At 38.9% G+C, this 18,624-nt stretch overlaps 1 protein-coding gene across 1 annotated transcript; it reads left to right on the top strand.

The window, feature by feature from the left end:
- Positions 1-16,564: 16,564 nt before the first annotated feature.
- On the top strand, positions 16,565-18,080 carry LOC123935836 (protein FAM98A-like). The gene has a single exon (XM_045996645.1). It carries the CDS (start codon positions 16,605-16,607, stop codon positions 18,078-18,080), a length of 1,476 nt encoding a protein of 491 aa, XP_045852601.1. The 5' UTR covers positions 16,565-16,604.
- Positions 18,081-18,624: the final 544 nt, after the last annotated feature.

Genomic DNA, 18,624 nt, shown 5'->3' on the forward strand with positions numbered 1-18,624 from the left:
TTCCAATTTCAGAATTCTTGGAATCACTGAGGAGGTAAGGAGAGAGAAAGGACTAGAAGATATATTTTCAACAATGCCATGAAATGTTAAGATGTCCGAATTATTGGGGCGGTAGGAATTACTGGGATCCCTGAGGGACCAGAGAGAGATATATTTAGCAAATTGTATCTGAGAATTTCCCTAATCTGGGGAAGAAAACATTTGTATCCTAGAGGCAGAGAAGATCCCTCCCAAGATCAAGGAGAACAGACCAATGCCACTGCATATAATAATAAAACTCACAAATATTAGAACCAAGAAAGCCATTCTAAGGGCAGTTAGGGGTAGGAGATTCCTTACATACAGCAGGAGTTGTAAGGTTTTATAGGCGAGATAAACACGACACCAGGAGAGGTAGGCACAAGGCAAGATTTATTAAAGGCACTCTCTGGTGAAGTTTCAGGGCTCAGGAGAGGAGAAGGGGAGCCAGGAAAGTCATGCCAGGAGGAGGTGGGCACCCTCAGGCAAGGTTCCAGGACTCCGGAAAGGGGAGTTGGGGAAGTCGTGGAACCCCGCCCGAGGGTGCTCACCTCCTCCTGGCATGAGTTTCCTGGCTCCCCTTCTCCTGGCTGCCTGAAAAGAAAAACAAATAGTTAACTTACAGAAATCACAATCCTCAAGATAGGAGTCTCCCTTGGTTTACAAATATCCTACTGATTTACAACAAAAAAACTATCTTATTAATAGCCCAGAGACAAGTAGCTCAGTTCCTCAAGCCCTAATATCACCCTCCCCTCCATAAAACTGAAGGAGGCTGAGGCAGAAGGAAATGGAAATAAAGTTAATTTTTTTCTAAACCTTACAGGAATGACATCAGAATAATATCAGACCAGTTCACAGAGACCTGGCAAGCCAGAAAGAGCTGGCAAGATATATTCAGGTTATTAAATGAGAAGACCATGTGGCCAAGAATTCTTTATCTGGCAAGTCTGTCATTCAGAATGGATGGAGAGATAACGAGCTTCCATAACCATCAGAAACTAAAAGAATATGTGGCCACCAAGCCAGCCCTGCAAGAAATACTAAGGGGGACTCCATAAAAGAAGAAAGACCCAACAAGTAATTAAGGACAAGAAATTTAGAAACAGGGTGCCTGGTGGCTCAGTGGGTTAAAGCCTCTGCCTTCAGCTCAGGTCCTGATCCTAGGATCCTGGGATTGAGCCCCACATAAGGCTCTCTGCTCCACAGGAAGCCTTCTTCCTCCTCTCTCCCTGCCTGCCTCTCTGCCTACTTGTGATCTCTGTCTGTCAGATAAATAAATTTAAAAAAAAATTTTAAGAAACTTACAGAGACTAACCATAGAAACAGGGACAGACAATAGGGTGGCAATAAGCGAGTATCTTTCAGTAGTAACCCTCAACATGAAAAATGCTCCTGTGACACAGCACAGGGTTGCAGATAGGATAAAAAGACATGACCCATTAGTATGTTATCTACAAGAGACAAATTTTGAACCTCAAGCCACCTCTAGACTGAAAGTGAGTATGGTATGAAAATCATTTTTCATGCCATTTGACCTCAAAAGAAATCTGGAGTAGCAATTCTTATACCAGATAAATTAGAATTTAAACCAAAGACTATAATAACAGATCCAGAAGGACACTATATCAATCTTAAAGGGTCTAACAAGAAAATCTAACAATTGTAAATATCTATGCCCCCAACATGGGAGCAGTCAACTACAGCCAGCTGTTAAAATAAAGAATCAGATTGACATTAATACATTAACTGTAGAGGAGATTTTAACACTCCACTCTCAGCACTGGACAGATCAACTAAACTGAAGATCAACAAAGAAATAAGAGCTTTGAATGACACATTGGGCCAGATGGACTTCAGAGATATATACAGAAAATTCTACTCTAAAACAACAGAATACTTATTCTTCTCAAATCCACAAAGAACTTTCTCCAAAATACTCCACATATTGGGTCACAAATCAGGTCTGGAATATCCTACTGATTTACAACAAAAAACTATACCAGGCAATACCAAAAACTGAGATTGTTCCCTGCAGGATACCAAACCACAAGGTCTTGAAACTGGAATTCAATCAGAAGAAAAAGTTGGAAGAAATTCAAACACTTGGAAGCTAAAGACCATCTTGCTAAAGAATGCTTGGATCAACCAGGAAATCAAAAGAACTCAAACAATTCATGGAAACCAATGAGACTGAAGACACATCACTACAAAACCTATCAGATATGGCAAAAGCAGTCCTAAGGAGGAAATACATAGCCATCCAAGCCTCAAAAAAACAAACAGACAACACAGAAAAATCCCGAATACACAAACACTCTTTACACTTTAAAGAACTGGAGGAACATCAACAAATTAAGCCTACCCTCCACACAAGAAGAGGAAAAATTAAAATTAGGGCAGAGATCAATGAGTTAGAAATAGAGATAGTGTAGAAAATATCAATAAAACTAGAAACTAGTTCTTTGAAAGATTTAAGTCAATAAACCATTGGCCAGACTAATCTAAAAGAAAAGAGAAAGGACCCAAATTAATAAAATTATGAAAGAAAGGGGAGAGATCATGACTAACACCAAGGAAACAGAAACAATTATCAGAAATTATTATCAAGAACTATATGCCAATAAATTAAGCAACCTGGAATAAATGGATGCCTTCCTGGAAACTTATAAACTACCAAGACTGAAACAGGAAGAAACAGATAATCTGAAGAGACCAATACCAGTAATGAGATTGAAGCAGCGATCAAACCTCCCCTCCCCCAAAAAACAAAAGTCCAGGACCTGATGGATTCTCAGGGAATTCTACCAAACATTCAAAGAATAAATAATACCTATTCTCCCAAAGCTGTTTCAAAAACAGAAACAGAAGGAAAACTTCCAGATTCTTTTATGAAGCCAGCATTACCTTGATCCCAGAACCAGGCAAAGACCCCAACAAAAAGGAGAACTTCAGACCAATATCCCTAATGAATATGGTTTCCAAAATACTCAAGATCCTAGCTAATAGGATCCAACAGTATGTTAAAAAACATTACCTAGGAGCACCTGGGTGGCTCAGTCAGTTAAGCAGCTGCCTTCAGCTCAGGTCATGATCCCAGGGTCCTGGGATCGAGTCCCACATCAGGGTCTCTGCTCAGCAGGAAGCCTGCTTCTTCCTCTTCCTCTGCTTGCTGCTCTGCCTACTTGTGCTCTCTATCTCTCTGTCAAATAAATAAATAAAATCTTTAAAAAGAAAAAAACAGTATCTATCATGACCAGGTGGAATATATCCCTGGGACGCAAGGATGGTTCAACATTTGCAAATCAATCATGTGATGGGACAAATTAATAAGAGAAGTGACAAGAATTGCAAGGTCCTTTCAACTGATGTGAAAAATCATTTGAGAAAATACAACATCCTTTCTTGATTAAAACTCCTTATAGTATAGGGATAGAGGGAACATTCCTCAACTTCATAAAATCTATCTTTGAAAAAAACACAGCAAGTGTTATTCTCAATGGGGGAAAAGCTGAGAGCATTCCCATTGAGATCAGGAACACAACAACAATCCCCACTCTCACCACTCTTGTTCAACATAGTACTAAGAAGTACTAGCAACAACAATCAGACAACAAAAAGAAATAAAATGTATTCAAATTGGCAAAGAAGTCAAATTCTCTCTCTTTGCAGATGACATGATATTTTATGTGGAAAACAAAAGACTCCACCCCCAAACTACTAGAACTCATACAGCAATTCTACTGTGGCAGGATACAAAATCAATGCACAGAAATCAGTTCCTTTCTTATACACTAAATATGAAACTGTATAAATGGAAGTTAGAGAATCAATTCCATTTACAATAGCATCAAAAACCTAACCAAAGAGGAGGCAGGAGTCAAGATGACAGAGAAGTAGCAGGCTGAGACTACATTAGGTAGCAGGAGATCAGCTCGATAGCTTATCTAAATATTGCAAATACCTATTAATCCAATGGGAGATCAAAGAGAAGAACAGCAATTCTAGAAACAAAAAATCAACCACTTTCTGAAAGGTAGGACTGGCAGAGAAGTGAATCTAAAACGACGGGAAGATAGACGATGGGGGGAGGGGCTGGCTCCCAGCAAGCGGAGGAGCAACGGAGCACAAAATCAGGACTTTCAAAAGTCTGTTCCACTGAGGGATATTTCTCCAGAGGCTAAACCAGGGTGATGCCCATGCAGGGTCAGCGTGGCCCCAGGTCCCGCAGGGTCACAGAAGGATCAGGGGTGTTGGAATATCGCAGAGCTCGCAGGTATTAGAACGGAGAAGCCGGCTACAGAGACAGAGCCAAGGACTGAACTCTCAGCTTGGGTTACCTTGAACTGGTCGCAGGCTGGGTGAGGCTGGGGATATGGGAGTGATTGGGTGCTGTTCTCTGGGGGCGCACTGAGGAGTGGGGCCCCGGGCTCTCAGCTCCTCCGGGCCGGAGACTGGGAGGCCACCATTTTCATTCCCATGCTCCGCAACTGAACAGAAAGCGTTCAGGGAACAAAAGGTCCCAAAAGCGAACCCGAGCAGATTACTTAGTCTGGCCCCCAGTAAGGGCGGTGCAATTCTGCCTGGGGCAAAGACACTTGAGAGTCACTACACCAGACCTCTCCCCCAGAAGATCAACAAAATATCCAGCCAGGACGAAGTTCATCTATCAAGAAAAGCAGGCTCAATAACTAGGACAGCAGCAAATTCCAGAGGAGGAGAAAGCAAAGCACCGAACTCAAGGCTTTCTCCTCATGATTCTTTAGTCTTGCAGTTAATCCAATTTTTTTTCAATTTTTTTCTTTCTTTTTTCTTCTTCTCCTAATTTGTTTAAACCTTTACCCTTTTCTTTTTAACGTTTTTAACTAGTTTATCTAATATATATATTTTTTCTTTCTTTTTTATATTTTTTCTTTATTTGTTTTATTTTTTAAATTTTTTTCTTTTTTTTCTGAACCTCTTTTTATCCCCTTTCTCCCCCCCCCACAATCTGGGGTCTCTTCTGATTTGGTTACAGCGCATTTTTCCGGGGTCTTTGCCACCCTTTTAGTATTTTATTTGATCCTTCATATCCTCTTATCGGGACAAAATGACAAGGTGGAAAAAATCACCACACACGAAAGAACAAGAGGCAGTACCGAGGGCTAGGGACCTAATCAACACAGACATTGGTAATAAGTCAGATCATGAGTTCAGAATGACGATTCTGAACGTTCTAGCTGGGCTCGAAAAAGGCATGAAAGATATTAGAGAAACCCTCTCTGGAGAGATAAAAGCCCTTTCTGGAGAAATAAAAGAACTAAAATCTAACCAAGTTGAAATCAAAAAAGCTATTATTGAGGTGCAATCAAAAATGGAGGCTCTCACTGCTAGGATAAATGAGGCAGAAGAAAGAATTGGTGATATAGAAGACTGAATGACAGAGAATAAAGAAGCTGAGCAAAAGAGGGACAAACAGCTACTGGACCACGAGGGGAGAATTCAAGAGATAAGTGACACCATAAGACGAAACAACATTAGAATAATTTGGATTCCAGAAGAAGAAGAAACAGAGAGGGGAGCAGAAGGTCTATTGGAGAGAATTATTGGAGAGAATTTCCCTACTATGGCAAAGGGAACAAGCATCAAAATCCAGGAGGGGCAGAGAACTCCCCTCAAAATCAACAAGAATAGGTCCACACCCCGTCGCCTAATAGTAAAACTTACAAGTCTTAGTGACAAAGAGAAAACCCTGAAAGCAGCCCGGGAAAAGAAGTCTGTAACATACAATGGTAAAAATATTAGATTGGCAGCAGACTTATCCACAGAGACCTGGCAGGCCAGAAAGAGCTGGCATGATATAGTCAGAGCACTAAACGAGAAAAGCATGCAGCCAACAACACTATATCCAGCTAGGTTATCATTGAAAATAGAAGGAGAGATAAAAAGCTTCCAGGACAAACAAACACTGAAAGAATTTGCAAACACCAAACCAGCTCTACAGGAAATATTGAAAGGGGTCTTCTAAGCAAAGAGAGAGCCTAAAAGTAGTAGATCAGAAAGGTACAGAGACAATATACAGTAACAGGCACCTTACAGGCTAATAATGGCACTACATTCATATCTCTCAATAGTTACCCTGAATGTTAATGGGCTAAATGCCCCAATCAAAAGACACAGGGTATCAGAATGGATAAAAAAAAAAACGCCATCTATATGTTGCCTACAAGAAACTCATTTTAGACGTGAAGACACCTCCAGATTTAAAGTGAGGGGGTGGAAAATAATTTACAGTGATAATGGGCATCAGAAGAAAGCTGGGGTGGCAATCCTTATATCAGATCAATTAGATTTTAAGCCAAAGACTATAATAAGAGATTGAGGAAGGACACTATATCCTACTCAAAGGGTCTGTCCAACAAGAAGATCTAACAATTTTAAATATCTATGCCCCTAACGTGGGAGCAGCCAACTATATCAACCAATTTATAACAAAATCAAAGAAACACATCAATAATAATACAATAATAGTAGGGGACTTGAACACTACCCTCACTGGAATGGACAGATCATCCAAGCAAAAGATCAACAAGGAAATAAAGGCCTTAAATGACACACTGGACCAGATGGACATCACAGATTTATTCAGAATATTTCATCCCAAAGCAACAGAATACACGTTCTTCTCTAGTGCACATGGAACATTCTGCAGAATAGATCACATCCTGGGTCACAAATCAGGTCTCAACCAGTATCAAAAGATTGGGATCATTCCCTGCATATTTTCAGACCACAGTGCTCTGAAGCTAGAACTCAATCACAAGAGGAAATTTGGAAAGAACCCAAATATGTGGAGACTAAGCAGCATCCTTCTAAAGAATGAATGGGTCAACCAGGAAATTAAAGAAGAATTGAAAAAAATCATGGAAACAAATGATAATGAAAACACAACAGTCCAAAATCTGTGGGACACAGCAAAGGCAGTCCTGAGAGGAAAATATATAGCGGTACAAGCCTTTCTCAAGAAACAAGAAAGGTCTCAAGTACACAACCTAACCCTACACGTAAAGGAGCGGGAGAAAGAACAAGAGAGAAACCCTAAACCCAGCAGGAGAAGAGAAATCATAAAGATCAGAGCAGAAATCAAGGAAATAGAAACCAAAAAAACAATAGAACAAATCAACGAAACTAGGAGCTGGTTCTTTGAAAGAATTAATAAGATGGATAAACCCCTGGCCAGACTTACAAAAGAGAAGAGAAAGGACCCAAATAAGTAAAATCATGAATGAAAGAGGAGAGATCACAACTAACATCAAAGAAATACAGACAATTATAAGAACATACTATGAGCAACTCTACGCCAACAAATTTGACAATCTGGAAGAAATGGATGCATTCCTAGAGACATATAAACTACCACAACTGAACCAGGAAGAAATCGTAAACCTGAACAGGCCCATAACCAGTAAGGAGATTGAAACAGTCATCAAAAATCTCCAAACAAACAAAAGCCCAGGGCCAGACGGCTTCCGAGGGGAATTCTACCAAACATTTAAAGAAGAACTAATTCCTATTCTCCTGAAACTGTTCCAAAAAATAGAAATGGAAGGAAAACTTCCAAACTCATTTTATGAGGCCAGCATCACCTTGATCCCAAAACCAGACAAGGATCCCACCAAAAAAGAGGGCTACAGACCAATATCCTTGATGAACACAGATGCAAAAATTCTCACCAAAATACTAGCCAATAGGATTCAACAGTACATTAAAAGGATTATTCACCACGACCAAGTGGGATTTATTCCAGGGCTGCAGGGTTGGTTCAACATCCGCAAATCAATCAATGTGATAAAACACATTAATAAAAGAAAGAACAAGAACTATATGATACTCTCCATAGATGCTGAAAAAGCATTTGACAAAGTACAGCATCCCTTCCTGATCAAAACTCTTCAAAGTATAGGGATAGAGGGCACATACCTCAATATTATCAAAGCCATCTATGAAAAACCCACCGCAAATATCATTCTCAATGGAGAAAAACTTAAAGCTTTTCCATTAAGGTCAGGAACACGGCAGGGATGTCCATTATCACCACTGCTATTCAACATAGTCCTAGGAGTCCTAGCCTCAACAATCAGACAACAAAAAGAAATTAAAGGCATCCAAATCGGCAAAGAAGAAGTCAAACTATCACTTTTTGCAGATGATATGATACTATATGTGGAAAACCCAAAAGACTCCACTCCAAAACTGCTAGAACTTGTACAGGAATTCAGTAAAGTGTCAGGATATAAAATCATGCACAGAAATCAGTTGCATTTCTGTCCACCAACAACAAGACAGAAGAAGGAGAAATTAAGGAGTCAATCCCATTTACAATTGCACCCAAAACTATAAGATACCTAGGAATAAACCTAACCAAAGAGGCTAAGAATCTATATGCAGAAAACTATAAAGTACTCATGAAAGAAATTGAGGAAGACACAAAGAAATGGAAAAATGTTCCATGCTCCTGCATTGGAAGAATAAATATTGTGAAAATGTCTATGCTACCTAAAGCAATCTACACATTTAATGTAATGTCTATCAAAATACCATCCATTTTTTCCCAGGAAATGGAATAATCCTAATATTTATATGGAACTAGAAAAGACCTCAAATAGGCAAGGAATATTGAAAAAGAAAGCCAAAGTGGGTGGCATCCAATTCCGGACTTCAAGCTCTATTACAAAGCTGTCATCATCAAGACAGCATGGTACTGGCACAAAAACAGACACATAGATCAATGGAACAGAATAGAGAGCCCAGCAATAGACCCTCAACTCTATGGTCAACTAATCTTCAACAAAGCAGGAAAGAATGTCCAATGGAAAAAAGACAGCCTCTTCAATAAATGGTGCTGGGAAATTTGGACAGTCACATGCAGAAAAATGAAATTGGACCACTTCCTTACACCACACACGAAAACAGACTGAAAATGGATGAAGGACCTCAATGTGAGAAAGGAATCCATCAAAATCCTTGAGGAGAATGCAGGCAGCAACCTCTTCGACCTCAGCCACAGCAACATCTTCCTAGGAACATCAGCAAAGGCAAGGAAGCAAGGGCAAAATGAACTATTGGGATTTCATCAAGATCAAAAGCTTTTGCACAGCAAAGGAAACAGTTAACAAAACCAAAAGACAACTGACAGAATGGGAGAAGATATTTGCAAATGACATATCAGATAAAGGGCTAGTGTCCAAAATCTATAAGGAACTTAGCAAACTCAACACCCAAAGAACAAACAATCCAATCAAGAAATGGGCAGAGGACATGAACAGACATTTCTGCAAAGAAGACATCCAGATGGCCAACAGACACATGAAAAAGTGCTCCATGTCACTCGGCATCAGGGAAATACAAATCAAAACCACAATGAGATATCACCTCACACCAGTCAGAATGGCTAAAATTAACAAGTCAGGAAATGACAGATGCTGGCGAGGATGCGGAGAAAGGGGAACCCTCCTCCACTGTTGGTGGGAATGCAAGCTGGTGTAGCCACTCTGGAAAACAGCATGGAGGTTCCTCAAAATGTTGAAAATTGAACTACCCTATGACCCAGCAATTGCACTACTGGGTATTTACCCTAAAGATACAAGCATAGTGATCCGAAGGGGCACGTGCACCCAAATGTTTATAGCAGCAATGTCTACAATAGCCAAACTATGGAAAGAACCTAGATGTCCATCAGCAGATGAATGGATAAAGAAGAAGTGGTATATATATACACAATGGAATACTATGCAGCCATCAAAAGAAATGAAATCTTGCCATTTGCGACGACGTGGACAGAACTAGAGGGTATCATGCTTACTGAAATAAGTCAATCGGAGAAAGACAACTATCATATGATCTCCCTGATATGAGGACGTGAAGATGCAACATGGGGGGTTAGGGGATAGGAGAAGAATAAATGAAACTAGATGGGATTGGGAAGGAGACAAACCATACGTGACTCTTAATCTCACAAAACAAACTGGGGTTTGCTGGGGGGGGAGGTGGGTTGGGAGAGGGGGAGGGGCTTATGGACATTGGGGAGGGTATGTGCTATGGTGAGTGTTGTGAAGTGTGTAAACCTGGTGATTCACAGACCTGTACCCCTGGGGATAAAAATACATTATATGTTTATTAAAAAAAAAGAAGAAGAAGAAAGGATGAATATTCAACTTTTGTAGCAACATGGACGGGACTGGGAGAAATTATGCTAAGTGAAATAAGTCAAGCAGAGAGAGTCAAGTATCATATGGTTTCACTTATTTGTGGAGCATAACAAATGACATGGAGGACATGGGGAGATGGAGAGGAGAGGGAGTTGAGGGAAACTGGAAGGGGAGATGAACCATGAGAGACTGTGGACTCTGAAAAACAACCTGAGGGTTTTGAAGGGGCAGGGGTGGGAGGTTGGGGGAACCAGGTGGTGGGTGATAGGGAGGGCACGTATTGCATGGAGCACTGGGTGTTGTGCAAAAACAATGAATACTGTTATGCTGAAAAAATAAATAAATATTTTTTTTAAAAAATGGAGGCTCTACCTTCAAGGATAAATGAGGCAGAAGAGAGAGCCAGTGATATAGAACACAAAATGACAGAAAGTAAGAAAACTGAGAAAAAGAGAGCGAGAACTACTGGATCACAATGGGAGAAGAGAATTTGAGAAATGTGATCATAAAGTGCAATCACATTTGAATAACAGGAGTCGTAGAGTATGGGAGTGAGGGCAAAGATGTTTGCTTGAACAAATTACAGGTGAGAAGTCCCCAAATCAGGGGAAAGTAATAGGCATTTCCAGGAGGCATGGAGAATCCTCCTCAAAATCAATAAATATAGGTCAATACCAGAAGATGTAATAGTGAGGTTTGCAAGTTTCACAGATAAAATGAAAACCTGAAAGCAGCTGGGAACAAGAGGTTCTTAAACTATAAGGTAGAAACACAAGACTGCCATCAGATCTGTCCACAGAAACCTAGCAGACAGAGAGGACTGGCACAATATGTTAAGCCTACTAAATGGGGAAAATATGCAGCCAAGTACACTTTATCCAGCAAAGCATCATTCATAATGAAAGGAGAGATTAAAAGTTTCCAGTACAAACAAAAACTAAAGGAATTCATAGACACTAAACCAGCCTTACAAGAAATATTAAAGGTAAGCAAAGAGACAGCCCACAACTAACATAGACCAGAAAGGAACAGAGAATAGGCACAGCAAAATTTCAGGTAATACAATGGCACTAAATCCAAATCTTCCATAATTACTCAGAATGTAAATGGACCAAATGTTTCAACAAAAGACACAGGATACCAGATTGGATTTAAAAAAAAAAAAAAAAGAACCATCAATATCCTGTCTACAAGAGACTCATTTTAGATGCAAAAATAACTCTGGAATGAGAGGAGTGGGGAGAACAATTTTTCATGCTAATGGACATCAAAAGAAAGCTGAAGTAGCCATCACAGACAAACTAGATTTTCAACCAGAGACTGTAATAAGAGATGAGGAAGGAGAGTATATCCTACTTAAAGGATCTAACAGGAAGATCTAGTCATTGTAAATATTTATGCCCCTAACTTGGGAGTAGCCAAATTTACAAAACAATAATAAAATTAAGGAAACACATTGATAGTACAATGATAGTTTGAGACTTTAACACCCCATTCACAGCAATAGACAGATCATCTAAGAAGAAGATCAAGGAAACACCAGACAGATGGACTTAAACATATATTCAGAGCATTTTATCCTAAAACAAAATGCACATTCTTCTTGAGTGCACACTGAACATTCTCTAGAAAAGATTACATACTGGATTACAAATCAGTTCTCAACTGATAGCAAAAGAGCAATGTTATAATGCATATTTTCAGATCACAAGGCTTAAAAACTTGAACTGAATCACAAGGAAAAAATGTGAAAGGAACCCAAATACATGGAGGTTAAAGAACATTCTACCAAAGAATAAATGGGTCTACCAGGGAATTAAAGAATAATTTTTTTAAAAAAACACATAGAAGAATGATAATGAAAATATAGCAGTTCAGAATCTCTGGGATGCAGCAAACATGGTCCTAAGGGAGAAGTATATAGCAATAAAGGCCTTTTTCAAGAAACAAGAAAAATCTCAAATACACAACCTAGCTTTAAACTTAAAGGAGTTGGGGAAGAAAGTGCAAAAAATGCCTAAATCCAGCAAGAGAAGAGAAATAATAAAGAATTTAGAGCAGAAATCAATGACACATATATCAAAGAACAGTAGGAAAGATCAGTGAAAATAGGAGCTCATTCTTAGAACAACTTAAAAAGATTGATAAACTTCTAGCCAGACATAACAAAAGAAAAGAGAAATGACCCAAATAAATAAAATCAGAGGAGCAATCACAACCAACCAACACCAAGGACAATTATAAGGACATATATAAGCAACTATATGCCAACAAATTAGGCAATCTGGAAGAAATGAATGTATTCCTGGAAATGTATAAACTCTCAAAACTGGAAGAAGAAGAAATAGAAAACCTAAACAGATTGATAACCAGCAAAGAAATAGAAGCAGTAATCAAAATTCTCCCTACAAACAAGAGTTTAGGACCAGACACCCTCCCAGGGGAATTACACCAAATATTTAAAGAATAATACCTATTCTTCTGAAGATATTTCATAAAATAGAAATGGCAGGAAAACTTATAAAACCCTTCCATGAAACCAATATACCTCAATATCATAAAGCCAATAATGAAAAGCCCACAGTGAATATCATTCTCAATGGGGGAAAACTGAGATATTTTTCCCTACAGTCAGGAACATGATGGATGTCCACTCTCACCACTGTGGTTCAACATAGTACTGGAAGTCCTAACTCAGCAATCAGACAACAAAAAGACATAAAAGCCATCCAAAGAAGAAGTAACAAAGAAGAAGTCAAACTTTCTCTCTGCGGATGACATGACATTCTACATGGAAAACCGAAAAGACTCCACCCCAAAATTGCTAGAACTCTTGCAGGATATCATCGCACAGAAACCAGTTGCATTCCTATACACTAATAATGAGACAGAAGAAAGAGAAATTAAGGAATTGATCCCACTTACAATTGCACCAAAACCCATAAGATACTTAGTTATAACTTAAAAGAGGCAAAGGATCTGAACTCTGAACTATAGAACACTTGTGAAAGAAATTGAGGAAGACACAAAGAAATGGAAAGGCATTCCACGCTCATGGATTGGAAGAACAAATATTGTTAAAATGTCTCTACTACCAAAGGCATTCTATATTCAGTGGAATTCCTATCAATAATCCATCAACATTTTTCAGAGTGGAAACAATCCTAAAATTTATATGTGAACCAGAAAGACTGCAACTAGCCAAAAGAACATTGAAAAAGAAAAGAAAAGCTAGTGGCATCACAATGCTGCACAGCAAAGCAAACAGTTCAGAAAACTAAAAGACAACCCATAGAATAGGAGATATTTCCAAATGCTTTATCAGTTAACAGGCCAGTATCCAAAATGTAAAGAACTTCAGACTCCACAGCCAAAAAACAAATAATCCAGTCAAGAAATGCATAGAAGATAGGAAGACATTTCTCTAAAGAAAACATACAAATAGCCAACAGACACAAGAAAAAATGCTCAACATCACCCATCATCAGGGAAATAGAAATTGAAACCACAATGAGATACCATTCAGAATGATACCAGTCAGAATGATTAAAATTAATAAGTCAGGAAACAACAGATGTTGGTGAGGATGCAAAGAAAGAGGAACCCACTTACACTGCTGGAATGTAAATTGGTGCAGTCACTGGAAGACATTATGGAGGTTCCTCAAGTTAAAAATAGAGCTACCCTATGACACAACAATTGTACTAGTAGGTATTTATCCAAAGGATACAAACATAGTGATTCAAAGGGCATGTGAACCTTAATATTATACCAGCAATATCCATAATAGCCAAACTATTATGGAAAGAGCTGAGATGTCCATGGACAGATGAATGAAAAAAGGTGTGGTATATATACACAAAGGAATATTACTCAGCCATCAAAAGGGATGAAATCTTGCCACTTGTAACGATGTGGATGGAACTAGAGTGTGTTATATTAAGTGACATAAGACAATCAAAGAAAGACAAATAACATACAATTTCACTCATGTGGAATTTAAGAAAGAAAACAAATAAACATAGGGGAAGGGAAGGAAAAATAAAATAAATTGAAATTAGAGAAGGAGACAAATCATAGGAGACTCTTAACTCTAGGAAACAAACTGAAGTTTGGAGTGGAGGTGGAAGGGAGGATAGGTAACTGGGTGATGGACATGAAGGAGGGCACATGATGTAATGAGCACTAGGCATTATATGAAACTGATGAATCACTGAACTCTACCTCTGAAACTAAAAATATGCTCTGTTACTTAATTGATTTTTTAAATTAATTAGTTAATAACAAATAATAAATAAAACAAAATAAGTTTCCCAACTATTTGAAACTTTTATTTATGCCACTTTGTTTTTATGAAAGACCTGTATTAGTATGACTTGGCACTAACTGAAATAAATCTAAATATGATTCTCCGTTTGTGAAATGGTAATTATTTCTTCACTTTACACCATTTTGGCTTATCAAAAGTTTCATAGGAATTTTTGGTAGGAAAAATTTGTATATCATTCCTGTGCCATCTAGCCTGAATTGCTGAGAAATTCTGAAAATTTCAGAGACTTTCTTGAAGTTAGTGAGCCACATTCATCTTCCTGCTTTTGAGATTCTCTCTTTGCTTTGACTTGACAGTTTGATTATAATGTTTCTTGGTGTGGGTCTCTTCAGGTTCATTCTACTTCAAATTTATTGTGCTTCTTTAATATTTGTATTTTCATTTATTTCTTCAAAATTTGGAAAATTGTGACCATTTTTCTTTTTTCATTTTATTTTACTTTTTAAGTATTCCAAGATTCATTGTTTATGCACCACACTGAGTGTTCCATACAATATGTGCCCTTCTTAATACCATTTTTCTTAATAAGCTCTTTTCCTGTACACTCTTTCTGTGACTCATATGTTTATTATTTCCTTGTAATAATAAAGACATCCCTTATGCTGTGTTCACTTTTCTTTGCTTTTCTTATTTTTTGTTCCTCACAATTCATGTTTTCAAATGAACTTTCTCAATTTTTGCTTATTCTTTTTGAGCTTTTTCAAGTCTGCTGCTGATCTCCATTAGTAAAATCTTCAAATCACTAATTGTACCTTTCAGGTCCAGAATCTGTTTGATTCTTTTTCTTAATTTCTGTCTTTTTGTTTGTTCTTATTTTGCTTATGTATCACTTTCTTGATCTTTAGTTGTCTATCCATATTTCCTTCAAGCTCATAGATTCTATTTCAGATAACTGGTTTTTTTTTTTTAATCTTCGTTAATTGATTCAGATATCCATGTTTCTTTAGCATTTGTTTCTCTAAACAAATGGGTATGTTTTCACATTTCTTTTTATGGTATATTCTTTTCTTTTGTTGACAATCATGCAAATGAAAAAAGTAGCAACCCAGTCTTGCAGACTGGCTATATTCAGAGGGAAACCTTCACTGGTTGATGACTACCCTAGCTCGAAACTCCAGGTTTTATCAAAACTGTTCTGAGAATGGATCTTCCCTTTGTTTGTCCAAATGATTTTATTCCAGTTTTCTGCCTACATGGTGCTTTTAAAATATCCTAATTTCCCATAGACATACACTCTGTTTCTTCTTAGCGTTTTTTCTATTGTATTTCTTTCCTTCAATACCTTGCCTTTAGACACCTGTGGGTCTACACATATCCTGCAGCTCAAAAGTACTTATATATCCACTACTTCTTTCAGCAGTTGTCATCCCAATATTGAAACTATACCACAATTCTCGTTAGCTCTCCAAGTCAGGCAAAGCAAAATCTAGTCCCAGGACATCAAAATCATGACCTGAGATGAAGGCAGATAATCTACTGAGCCACCCAAGCACCCCAAGGATGTTTATTAAATGTAAGAAAAAGAAGAAACAAAGTTCCCAAGATTACCAGAAATATTTGAGAAAGAATACAATGGAATTTATAAAAATATAAAACACCTAATTATAAAAGTTGTAAAATGTAATTTAAATTAAACCCTCAAAAGAGAGGCACCTGAATGGTGCAATCAGTTATATGTCCAACTCTTGGATTCAACTCAGGTCATGATCTCAGGATCAGTGAGATTGAGCCCCATCTGGGCTCTGCACTCAGCAGGGGCTCCGCTTGGGATTCTCTCTCCCTCTGCCCCTCCCCCAGTCCTCTCTCTCTCTAATATAAACAAGTAAATCTTTTTTTTTTTTTAATCTCAGAGGAAGTTTTAAATAGTAGATTAGAGATAATAGAGAAATTAGAAATAAAGAATTACTGATCTGTAAGATATATCTTAAGAATTATCCAGAATACAACCCCAGAAGATGAAAGTTAAAAAGTATATCAGAGCGTTCCGGGGAAGCAGCGCATGCGCGAGTGTACGCGTTGCGGGCGAAGAGGGGACCCTGACGACTCGGAAATTTGAATATCACAGTAGCATGGAGTGTGACCTCATGGAGACTGACATCTTGGAGTCGTTGGAAGATCTAGGTTACAAGGGTCCATTGTTGGAAGATGGCGCTCTATCTCAAGCAGTCTCGGCTGGAGCCAGTTCCCCCGAGTTTACCAAACTCTGTGCTTGGCTGGTGTCTGAATTAAGAGTGTTCTGTAAATTAGAGGAAAATGTGCAAGCAACTAACAGTCCAAGTGAAGCTGAAGAATTCCAGCTTGAGGTGAGTGGGCTACTAGGGGAGATGAACTGTCCATATCTATCACTGACATCTGGGGATGTGACCAAGTGCCTTCTCGTTCAGAAGAACTGCCTCCTTTTGCTCACATACCTCATCGCAGAACTAGAAGCTGCCAGAATGCTCTGTGTGACTACTCCTCCAAAAAAAGCTCAAGAAGGAGGCGGTAGTGAGGTCTTTCAAGAGTTGAAAGGCATATGTATTGCTCTAGAAATGTCCAAACCTCCAGCCAATATAACTATGTTCCAATTCTTCAAAGGGATTGAAAAAAAATTAAAGGAGACATTAGCAAAAGTTCCACCTAACCATGTGGGAAAGCCTTTATTGAAGAAGTCAATGGGACCAGCCCAGTGGGAAAAGATAGAAGCAATTAACCAAGCCATAGCCAAGGAATATGAAGTTCGGAGAAAGCTGCTAATAAAACGTTTGGATGTCACTGTCCAGTCTTTTGGCTGGTCTGACAGAGCTAAGAGTCAGACAGAAAAATTAGCAAAGGTTTATCAGCCGAAACTTTCAGTTTTGTCTCCTAAAAGTACTCTTTCTGTTGCCCACCTTTTGGCTGCAAGACAAGACTTGTCGAAGATTTTAAGGACAAGCAGTGGCTCTATAAGAGAAAAGACTGCCTGTGCCATCAATAAGGTGTTGATGGGCAGGGTGCCTGACAGAGGAGGTAGACCCAATGAGATTGAACCTCCACCTCCAGAGATGCCACCGTGGCAGAAAAGGCAAGATGGCCCCCAGCAGCAAGCAGGAGGCCGAGGAGAAGGGAGAGGTGGTTATGAACATTCCTCATATGGAGGACGAGGAGGTCATGAACAAGGAGGAGGGAGAGGTGGACGTGGTGGCTACGACCATGGTAGCCGAGGGGGAGGAAGAGGAAATAAGCATCAAGGAGGCTGGACAGATGGAGGGAGTGGAGGAGGAGGTGGCTACCAAGATGCTGGTTATCGAGATTCGGGTTTCCAGCCAGGTGGCTATCATGGTGGTGGCCACAGTGGTAGCTATCAAGGCGGTGGTTATGGTGGCTTCCAAACATCAACATATACAGGAAGTGGATACCAGGGTGGTGGATATCAACAGGACCATAGATACCAAGATGGTGGGCACCATAATGATAGAGGCAATGGTCGTGGAGGGAGAGGGGGTCGCGGAGGCCGAGGTGGACGTGGAGGCCAGGGAGGAGGTTGGGGGGGGAGGGGGAGCCAGAATTATCACCAAGGGGGATAATTTGAACAGCACTTCCAGCATGGAGGTTATCAGTATAATCATTCTGGATTTGGACAGGGAAGACATTATACTAGTTGAGGCTACAAAACCTTACACTTTGCTAGAGCTCAAGTAATAGAAACTTAGTTTCAGAATCCTGAGTCCAGCATCAATTTTGAATTAATGTGAGACCACAGGTGGCAGGCAGATTCCTGCTTGGGACAAGTATTTATAGGTCTTCATTCAGTTCAGTTGGGTTTGTTTGTGGGTTTGTTTTTTTTTTTAAAGGATTTACATAACGAAATTTGTTTGAGAAACACGTACAACATCTCCTTTATATAAAGAATTTTTTAAAAGGTAATTAAAATTGCCTTTAACTGACCAGTGGACTAATTCCACAGTCAGAACATGCATACTTTTTTGGGAAGAAATTACTTGAATAAGTAGTTTTCAAAAAGCGGTTTTTTGGAAATGAGGATTCTCCTAGATTTTTTTAGATTTTCAACTAGGAAACCTTCCTCATATTAACAGTCCATTTGTATGTGTTTTCTTGAAAGTATTCTAA

This window comes from Meles meles, chromosome Y, assembly GCF_922984935.1.
Source record: "Meles meles chromosome Y, mMelMel3.1 paternal haplotype, whole genome shotgun sequence".
NCBI lineage: Eukaryota > Metazoa > Chordata > Mammalia > Carnivora > Mustelidae > Meles > Meles meles.

What these genes read in the sequence shown, in the direction of transcription:
- LOC123935836 (XM_045996645.1), top strand. Translation starts at nt 16,605, where the DNA reads ATGGAGTGTGACCTCATGGAGACTGACATCTTGGAGTCGTTGGAAGAT.